This window comes from Chelonoidis abingdonii, chromosome 1 (assembly GCF_003597395.2).
Source record: "Chelonoidis abingdonii isolate Lonesome George chromosome 1, CheloAbing_2.0, whole genome shotgun sequence".
Classification (NCBI taxonomy): Eukaryota; Metazoa; Chordata; order Testudines; family Testudinidae; genus Chelonoidis; species Chelonoidis abingdonii.
This window is the reverse complement of record NC_133769.1, coordinates 28,164,698-28,175,579: the sequence shown is the minus strand read 5'-3', so window position 1 is coordinate 28,175,579 and position 10,882 is coordinate 28,164,698. Positions and strand designations below refer to the sequence as shown.

The 10,882-nt window shown below is 44.8% G+C and overlaps 1 protein-coding gene across 2 annotated transcripts in view; it reads right to left on the bottom strand.

Moving 5' to 3' along the window:
* The window catches only part of KMT2E (lysine methyltransferase 2E (inactive)), a 124,672-nt gene that overhangs the window by 73,297 nt on the left and 40,493 nt on the right, over window positions 1-10,882 (bottom strand). For both annotated transcript variants that reach the window (XM_075064625.1, XM_075064629.1), the window contains exons 5-6: window positions 7,952-8,032; window positions 4,044-4,102 (exon numbers count right to left, since the gene is read on the bottom strand). In XM_075064625.1, the coding sequence (XP_074920726.1) occupies window positions 4,044-4,102; window positions 7,952-8,032 (140 nt within the window). The remainder of the gene's footprint in view (window positions 1-4,043; window positions 4,103-7,951; window positions 8,033-10,882) is intronic.

Sequence of the window (10,882 nt, the reverse complement as noted above, 5' to 3'; positions counted from 1 at the left end):
TTTAATACATTTTGAATGATCGTCTGACAGGAGGAGAGGCTCCTTGCAGGCAGAGCAGTGCTTAAAGCCTGAGGAGCCAGGCATGTTAGAAGCAGCTGCAGCTGACAGGAACAAAGGGAAAAAAAAAAAAAAGTTTAAGTGAAAAAGGTAACTATGACTAACAAACTAACTAACTAGAAGGGTAATTTTAACAAGAGGAAGAAAGTTCTTAGCGAGTCTGCTGAGCTCCGTCTCAAGCCGGGGACGGCAGAGAAGGAACTGAGGAGACCGGCCACCGGCAAGGAGGGGAAGGCGTGCAGGCTCTGCGCATGCAAGGCCAGTATGAGTACTGCTGCAAAAATCTCCAAGTGAAGGAGATCAGGAACAGTCAACATGGATTCACCAAGGGCAAGTCATGCCTGATCAACCTGACTGCCTTCTATGATTAGGTAACTGGCTCTATGTATATGGGGAAAGCGATGGATGTGATATATCTTGACTTTAACAAAGCTTTTGATATATTCTCCACAGTATTCTTGACAAAAAGTTAAAAGTAGTATGGATTGGATGAATAGACTATAAGGTGGATAGAAAGCTGGCTAGATTTTTGGGCTCTACAGCTCGATGTCTAGTTGGCAGCCAGTATCAAGCGGAGTGCCCCAGGGGTCAGTCCTGGGGCCGATTTTGTTCAACATCTTTATTAATGATCTAGATGACGGGATGAACTGCACCCTCAGCAAGTTCGCAGATGACACTACGATGAAGGGGACAGGTAGATAAGCTGGAGGGTAGGGATAGGATCCAGAGTGACCTAGACAAATCTGATGAGGTTCAACAAGGACAAGTGTAGAGTTCTGCACTTAGGAAGGAAGAATCCCATGCAGGCAGAAAAGGACCTGGGGATTACAGAGGACGAGAAGCTGGATATGAGTCAGCAGTGTGCCCCGTTGCCAAGAAGGCTAACGGTATATTGGGCTGTATTAGTAGAAGCATTGCCAGCAGATCAAGGGAAGTGATTATTCCTCTCTATTCTGCACTGGTGAGGCCACAGCGGGAGTATGGTGTCCAGTTTTGGTTCCCCCACTACAGAAGGGATGTGGACAAATTGGAGAGAGTCCAGTGGAAGGCAACGAAAACGATTAGAGGGCTGGGGCACATGATTTATGAGGAGAGGCTGAGGGAACTGATCTTATTTAGTCTGCAGAAGAGAAGAGTGGGGGGGATTTGATAGCAGCCTTCAGCTACCTGAAGGGGGGTTCCAGAAAGGATGGAGCTAGGCTGTTCTCAGTGGTGGCAGATGACAGAACACGAAGCAATGGTGTCAAGCTGCAGTCGAGGAGGTTTAGGTTGGATACTAGGAAACACTATTTTACTAGGAGAGTAGTGAAGCATTGGAATGGGTTACATAGGGAGATGGTGGAATCTCCATCCTTAGAGGTTTTTAAGGCTCAGCTTGACAAAGCCCTGGCTAGGATGATTTAGTTGGTGTTGATCCTGCTTTGATCAGGGGATTGGAATAGATGACCTCCTGGGGTCTTTTCCAACCCTAATATTCTATGATTCTAAGGTATCAATTCAGGAACACGGATCTCTAAAGTCCTGTCAAAAGAAAACCTTCAGCTGTGGGTTGGGGTGAGGTATATCAATAGATGTTGAGGAAACTACATACCTCGGTCTCTGTACCCTCTGTCATTTGCACAGTGGTTTGCGAGAGCACTGATGATAAAACAGTTGAGGAGGTGGTCTTTTTCTGTACCCCTGTTTGTGATGTTCTCTCTTTGGGACAGATGTATAGATACTCAAAGATAAATGTTATCAAGCCTTTACAAAAATGAAGAAACCAATCAGTCTTTTCATTAAAATAGTTAACTGAATCAGAGGTCAGGTCTTCAATGGTACTTTATACCTCTCCAGAAAAATTGAGGACTGCAATCAGGATCATCTCCTCATAGCCACAATAGCCATCGCTCTGGAAGCAGTATCAGCAACATCTACAGCCTGAAGATTTGTTCTGGCTAGTGATTTACCCTAATCAATTAAGTTCTGGAATTCGATTCTACCCTAAGGGAGTTTGTCTTTGAATTCTAACAACTTCACATAATTGGTGAAATTGTATTTTGCTAACAGGGCCTCGTAATTAGCAATTCTGAATTGGAGACTTGTGTAGGAGAAAGGGTACCAGTACAAGGGTTCAACTCGTTGGGGCACTGGGAACCATCTGTCCCTTGGAAAGTCATACCTGGGTGGACAACAGAATCCCAATCACCTGGAGCTTCCATCCAGATTTGCTCCTCATGCAGGAGTAGAAGCTCATCTGGGGCCTCCAACTCATTCAATGAGAAGGTTGGTTCTCAACTGACCATTCGTACCAAAGTATGGGTACTCAGGTCTGCAGATGGAAGATTATCTTACTCTGGTGCAGTGGTTGTCAACTTATTTATAATCATGGGCCTAATATGCGGCCCACAATGTGTTACCTGGACCGCAGGGGCCAGGTGGCAGGGCAGCAGCCCCCTGGAGCTCGCAGGGCCTGCCAGCTGCCTCAACCGCAGACCCTACAGGGGTCTAACTGCATCTTATCTCCCCCATGCTGGGCAGCCAAGAACCTGGACCCCGCCTTGCAGGCCAGCCTTTAGCACACAGCTGAGTTCCAGTTGGGCTCCATGCGGCCCACAGACTGAGAACCGCTGCTCTGGTATAATGTCTCTAAATAAGAATAGACCTGAGAGAAGAGGGGACTGAAGGTAACAGAGCAAAAACATCCTTTGGGAAGATGCAGGTCTCAGACCACTCTGATGTAGGGTGAACTGGTGGTCAGAGCAGTCAGATCAGACACTTCCCGGGTCACAGCAGATGTCAAATTCCTCTGGGGCCTTGTTGGTACCAGAGCAGAGTCTCATCTGGATGTTGACGAAAATGGCAATGGAGGTCTTTTTTGTGATTTATACGCTTGATCAAAGATTGGAACCGATGGATCCTTACTCCTGCATGTTGCATTTTCCTGCCGAGGAGGTTTACCAAGACTTCAGTCCTTAGGACCATATCTGAAGGCTTGTCTGACTTGGGAAAGGGATCTTTTCTCTTCAGGCTAGATTCAGAGTAGGATCTGTCTCTGTGCTTGTAAGTGTGTCACTTATTGTCATAAGACACCTTGGACTTTAAGCTTGGAAGTTGCAGCCTCAGCTCCTGAGGTCGCGCTCACAGGGGTGCTACCTCTGACTGCGGCCAATGTTGTGATCCAACTGTGGGCTAATGGCTTTCTCCATTCACTGTTCTCTCCCGCCCTTCGAGTCTGAGCTCTCAACCCTTACACAGTCAGGGAGGGAAGGAGTAGCAAATGCTGCACTCAGTGGACAAATGAGCCTTACCAAGACACTAAAGGCAGTGTTGGTGTTCGTCACTCACTGAAAAGGAGCAGGTGCAAGAAATTCAATTCTTAAACCTGGGACTGTAGGCATAGTCCTTGCCCTCAGGGGAGAGCTTCCCCACAGCAGGGAGAGAATTAAAGCTACACTTTACTAAATACTAAAAGTTATAAATCTAAGAGTGAAATTCTAACAAACTAATTAGAAGCAACAATAGGAGAAGCTGCGGACACAGAAGATTGAATGAGACCATGCACTAGTAAGAAGGAACTGGAGACGTGTCAGTCCACATTGCCTCTTATACTCTCTGTTTGGAGCACAAGGAGAACTGTGCACATGCAGGCCAAGGGACACTGCTTACTAAAAATCTCCAAACTCAGGCAGATGGTGTGCGTGCAGACCAACGTGTGGAACACATATGGAGATCATCCCTCATAGAAAAAACTCATTTCTTACAGCGTTTCATAACTGACTAGTACATATATAAAATCAAGATGTGTTTTGTTTGATAAGATGAAATATTTTAACCATATTTTATTCTATTCCAGATTTTATATGCAAGAATGCTAGTTACAAAGCACCTGGAAGGCTGCAAACTGGAGAACTATAAAAATATTCTCAGGGTCTTTACAGTTCCTTGAAACATTCAGTACATTATATGACATTTTAATAAGTGTATTACATTTTCTTTGTACCCACCTGACATGTTTTCCCTTTTTCTTCGCTGCAGCAGCACTGCCCTTTCCTTATCTAAACTTCTGCATAAAACAAAAAATTTTCAACAAACAGTTTAGTCAACACGACAGAACATTTCTAAGTGGTTGAACCTAGGTACAAAACGGAGCCAAACATGAAACAATTACAGTAATCAGTGCACACACTACTTATTTATTCTGTAATGATCAGTCAGTAGGTGGATGCTGTAATGCATAAAAATGTAGTTGGTTCACTGTTTCATTATACAACAGTATGATCTGTGCATAATAGTATCCCAAAGTGCCAGTCTCATCTAACTCACTTGACAAGGTAGCAAATGTTGTATCCATATTTAGAACCTCTTAAGCTGATCCCTGAAATTACAGAATTCCCATCTTTAAATGGGAAATTGGTCAAAACAATGATTAAAAATGGAATAACTAAAACAACTGGAAGACCATGTTGTGATAGGGTTCAATCAGTTTTGGCAAAGGAAAATCATGACTCAATAACCAGAATTCTTTGGAAAGTGTCAATAAAATAGCGGAGAAAGCAGAACCACTTGACATAATTTATTTAGACTTTCAAAAGGCTTTTGACAAGATACCTCAAAAGAAACTTGAACAAATTAAGATGTAAATGGGGTCAAAAGAGTTCAAGATAAAAAGGAAGCAAAAATTCTCAAACATTTCAGAAATGCCAAATCTGGTTTTCCATGGTTTTGCTGAAGAACCACCAGGTCTAACTGCATGTTTATTATAAGCTCTACCATTTATCTGATGGGGTGGAGGTGTTGAATTTTTAAGATATACTTTATTCAAAAGTTTGGTCAGTCATGAAAGTTGAATAGGTGATAACAAAACACAGTTTTGAACTGTAAAAAATTCTTCCCTATCTCAATTGTTCTGTTTTTATCATCTTGACTTTTGTGATACAGCTTCTCTAGTTCTCCAGCTACCATGGACGCTTCAGGCTAGATTCACAAGGGACTTAGGTTACCTACATCCAACATTTAGATGCCAATGGTATTCACAAAACCACTGCTTGGCTGCTGTCCGATCCTGTAGGACAGAGGTGGGCAAACTATGGCCTGCGGAACCCTCCTGCCCGGCCTGAGCTCCTGGCCTGGGAGGCTAGCCTCCGGCTCCTCCGCCGCTGTTCCCCCTCTCCACAGCCTCAGCTCACTGCGCTGCCGGCACAATGCTCTGGGTGGCAGGGCTGCGAGCTCCTGGGGCAGGACAGCTGCAGAGCCTGGCCTGACCTGGTGCTCTGTGCTGCGCGGTGGCATGGCTGGCTCCAGCTAGGCAGCGCAGCTGTAGCACCACCAGCACTCCAGACAGCGTGATAAGGGGGCAGGGAGTGGGGGGGTTGAATAGAAGGAAGGGGAGTTCGGGATGGCAGTCAGGGGGTAGAGAACAGGGGTTGAATGGGGGCAGGGGTCCCAGGGGGGCAGTCAGGAAGGAAAGGTGGGGTTCGATGGGGTGAAGGGGGGCAGTCAGGGGACAGGCAGAAAAGGTGGTTGGATGGGGCAGGGCTCCCTGGGGGCAATCCTGAATGTGAGGAGGAGTTGGATGGAGCAGCAGGGAACAGAAAGGGGTGGGGGGGAAGGTCCCAGGGGGTCCATCAGGGAACAGGAAGGGTTGGATGGGGCAGCAGGCTGGGGGGGTGGGGGAGGAGAGGAAAACCGTCAGAGGCTGAGAAGCGAGGGGGGCGGGGGTGTGTCAGATAGGGGGCAGGGCCAGGCCACACCTGGCTGTTTGAGGAGGCATAGCCTCCCCTAACTGGGGCTCCATAAAATTTCCGAAACTCGATGTGGTCCTCAGGCCAAAAAATTTGCCCACCCCTGCTGTAGGAACCTAAAGTCCTAGGTGGATACGTTACCAACAGTAAAATCCTCAAGATGCCAAAACTTCAGCACCTGGGCCTGCACAAAGCTGCCTAAGTCCTGACACCACCCAGCAGCTCAATGCTTAATTCATGCCTATGCTCTAGTGGTATTCACAAACTTGGTGTTCCCTTGCCTATCTTACCTTCAGGGCCCAATCCACTAGGCGCACTCAGTGCAAGCCTACCTCACCCACAAGACAGGTGGCGCTAGTGCCCCACTATAGCCCAGTGGTTATAGTATTCACCCAGGATGTATGAGACCCAGGTTCAAATCCCTGCTCTACCAGATGTGGAGCAGGGATTTGAACCCTAGATGACTGCCCTAACCACTTGGCTAAGGGGTATTCTGGGGTAGATATCTCAATCTGCCTGCTGAAGTTGTTCCTCTTTATAGAAAATACTTCACTCACTGGAGAAAGGGGACTGGAACCTGGGTTTCCCAACTCTCACATGGAGGGCCCTAACCAATTAGCTATAGAGTCACTCATTTTCTCTCTGACCCAATGAATATTTAATTATTTAGTCACAGTGGAACAGGAGAGATTAAGACCCTCAACCCAGAACACTCCATAACTCAGATGTTAGGGCACTCATCTGGAAGCGAGAGACCTGGGTTCAAGTCCCTACTTAACCATCTCCTCTGCATTTCCTACTGCTAACTTAGGCAGCTCTCTGCTCAGCATAATGGCTTTTGTGAATCCCCTTCTTAGGAACCTAACTCTCCCTAGACATTATATAGGGAATATGGGTGTGTAACTTGGGTTTGTGAATTCAACTAGGAAGCAGGTCACCAAAAAGTTCAGTGCTCCAATGCTAACCATTGCCGCACCTAAATTCCCCTTATGAATCTCGACCTTTCAGCCTGGAAAGGATTTGAATTTCCAAAGAAAAAAAAACTAAACACACAACAAAAACCCATATCCCATTTACAGGTACAAACTCCATCCCCTCCGTTAAAAAAAACAAAAAAAAAACCCCTCAGATCTATTTAATACAGCAAAGAAGAAAAAAAGCCTAATTTCTTACCCTACTCCCTTCACAGCCTTTTGTGAGGAACTTTGAAAAACCTTTTGCAAGCCCAAATAAATTAGATTTATCATTTCTCCTCCTCTTAGCTACCATTTTGGGGTGACATGATTTACTTTTTTACAAAAGCTGTGCAGTGTGTGCCTATCATAGCACATTTCTTTCATTATTCCCTCAACCAACATACTTGGACTGAAACAGGACTCACTGTTCTTTAATCCCTGTGTCACAGGGCGAGTTGGCACTTAAAGAAGGTTGGTCAGCTGTACCTGTGCCATAGATACTTGCCATGGTGCTCAGCTTAAGATGTGCGTAAAAGACACTTTCTGTTGTTTGCACTTGATACCTAGAAAGGGTGGACTTCTCATGACTTGGCTGGAGGGTTAAATCACCTTAGCAGCCAAACCCTGGTGAGAGAACCACAACAGCTAACAGGTCCAGAATCACATCAGGTAGGCTCCTATTATACTCCTGGATCACCCTCAGTAAAGGTAGTTCTAACATTTGCTGTCTTCCAACTAACTAAGACAATTTCATATTTGTTACTCATTGTTAGGTTTATGCCATTTAGTCCTAGTGACTTGTTGCCCTTTGATTTAACAGCTTTTCCAGCATCTCCTCTTAAAACCTCAGTTTGACAACGTCTGATCTTTATCACCTGAAAAGAGAAGGCATTTTCCCACTACACTCTCTGTAATGAAGACCGAAACAAAGAAATAACAGTGGATGAGGTATTTAATTAGTTGTTTTACTTCCAGATGACCTAGCAACAGATGCAAATCTCTTTCAAGTTTTCTGCTTAACACTTCAAGAATTTTATTTGTTAACATGTTTGGTATGCTTCTTTATAACACAGAACGTGCTTGCTACTTTGTGATAGACTCACTTTCAATAAATCAACATATTTAAAAGGCAACTTATTCATTTTATAGTCTCTAATATTCTAGTTAGAATTTAAAATTGCATGCACACACTATTATTAGCCATATGCTACTCACCTAGGTTGACAACGTTCACACAGATAGATATCAGGAATATGCTGCCTGTCAATCCCCATGCAGTCAATGTGCTGCCAAACACTGAAAAAAATAAATATTCCATGTGTATAGTCTTCTGAAATTAATGCATTTAAGATTGACACTTTTTTTTAGTGACAGTGGCACACTGGACATGTTCGGTCAAAAGAAATGGTTACTTAATGCAACTTTGGTTCTTCAAGATGTGATGGAGACATGTATTCCACTTAGGTGTGTGCACGCCCAGCCCATTGGAGCCAAATAATTTTGCCTAGACATACCAATGGAGGGTCGACACTCGCACCTTGTGACCACAGACTCTCCCCTGGCTATATGAGGTGGCACTGCCCCAATTTCCTCCCCCACTCCCCTAATTCTTTCACACCAAATGCCCAAAAACTAAACTACAATGCAAAGAGGATAGAGAGTGGGTCACGGAATACATGTCTACATCACATCTCAAAGAACCACAGTTACAGTAAGCGACCATTTCTTCTTCGACTAGATGCAGCCATTCCACTTAGGTGACTCACAAGCAGTACCCATCCTGGGACGCAGGGCTTGGAGTCTACCAAAACAACAAGTGCAGGACTGCCTTATCAAAACTTGCATCCGCCTTGAAAAATGCAGTAAAGGAATAGTGGTTCATAAATGTATGGATGGATGACCATGTAGCACTCTGAAAATGTCCAGTACTGAGATGTCATTAAGGAACACTACTGATGTTGTTTTAGCTCTTATACAATGAGCTCGCATCTGCTGAGGAGGCATAGCTGAAGCTATTTCATACAGAGTTTTGATACAGGATGTTATTCATTTAGAGACAGTCTGTGGCTACATCTACACTATAGGATAAATTCCAATTAGCTTAAACCGATTTTATAAACCAGATAATATAAAGTCGATTGTGCGCGTCCACACTAGGCACATTAATTCGGTGGTGTGCGTCCACGGTCCGAGGCTAGCATCGATTTCTGGAGCAGTGCACTGTGGGTAGCTACTGTAAAATAATGAGGCCAATAATGTCGATTTCCGTCCACACTAACACTATTCCGATATAGTAATATCGATTTTAGCATTACTCCTCTCGTTTTGTAGGAGTACAGAAATCGATTTAAAGAGCCCTTTAAATTGATATAAAGAGCAGTGTAGTGTGGACGGGTGCAGCGTTAAATCGATTTAACGCTGTCAAAATCAGTTTAACAGCGTAGTGTAGACCAGGCCTGTGAAAGGACCACTTGACCCTTCATACAATCTGCATATGACAAAGAGGCGAGGCAAGGCAAAGCACGAAATGGTTTAGTCCTGTCCAGATAGAAGGCTAGACGTCGCCTACAATCTAATGTATGGAGACATTGTTGCTCCGGAGATGAATGTCGCTTTTGAGAAAATACAGGTAAATACACCGCCTGGTTCAAATGAAACTGAGAAACCACTTCACAAATCACACCCAAAATTTTCATCTAAAGTCACTTTGCCCTTAGAGAACTGTGTATAAGGAGGCCCTGCCATCAGAGCCTGCAACTCTCACAATCTTCTTCTGGATGCTACTGCTACCAGGAATGCAGTTTTCAGCCACAAAAGTGGACACAGATAAGATGCCATGGGTTTGAAAGGAGGTCCTATTAAAGCCGTTAGTACCACATTAACTTCCCACAGAAGAATCAGCTCTCCAGATTGGAGAATGGAGACAAAAGTAGTCCTTTTAAGAATCTTGCTACCATATTATTGGAGAAGACCAAACTTCCCTGAAGAGGAGAATGAAAAAAATATCGCTGCAAGATACGCTGTCAATGAATTAAGCTCAAGTCCCAACAACTTGAAAGCACAGCAGGTACTCCAAGATATTCTGGATAGAAGCCAGTGTCGGCTGAATTCCATGGGCAAATGACACACCAAACCAGCTTCCATTTCACTGACTAGGCCATTCTGATAGAGATCTTTCTACTTTTGAGTAAGGCCTGCTAAACAGCTTCCAAATACTGCTCTTCCTCCTAATTTAGCCGCAAAGTAGCCACACCATGAGATGCAGGGAGCTGAGAACAGGACATAATGTGTGACTGTGATTCTGTGTGAGTAGTTTGGGGTGGAGAGTAAAGGGCATGGGAGGTTGAATTGACAGCACAAGTCAGAGAACTAGCACTGCCTCAGTCACACTGGGGAAACAAGAATGAGCTTGGCCTGATCTGCCTTCAGCTTGAGACTGACCAGTGGAATGAATGGGATTGGGGAAAAATGTAAAGGAGAGCCAAGTGCCAGCTGAGATAGAAAGGGTCAGACAGGAGCCCAGACTAAGGACCCCTTGAGAGCAGAACAGGTGACATTTCCTGTTGTCCCTCACTGCAAACGAGTCAATCATCAGAATGCCTCAATTTGCAAAGATGGCCTTGTCTTCAGACCACTTGTGACTCAGGAAGAAATTCCTGCTGAGATGGTCTTCAAAATGACTCTGGAATCCAGGTAGTTGGCTATCAGTGAAATGCTCTCCTCAATGCAAAACTGTCACAACCTGATTGCCTCTTGGCTGAGCATCCTGGAGTGTGCTCCCCCTTGCTAGTTCACATAATAGAATGCCGTAATATTATCAGTAAGTATGAAAACCACTGAGACCCTGAAACAGTCCAGAAAAGCAGGACATGAATTGTAGATGGCCCGAAGCTCCACCATGTTGATATGCAGTGAGGACTTCGGCTCTAACCACAGACCTTGTACTTTCAGTGACCGCAGATGTACTCCCCAACCCATTAAGGAGGCATTGGCAACAGCAAACCTAGTTGACAAGGACCAGATGAAGAGAATACACTGGCAAATGATCTCTAGACCATGTCCACCACAGCGGGGAGTCCATGAACAGTTGAGGAAGGCAGACGAATCTGACCAAGGGGTAAATAGTTGGATGGTAAACCATCCAAA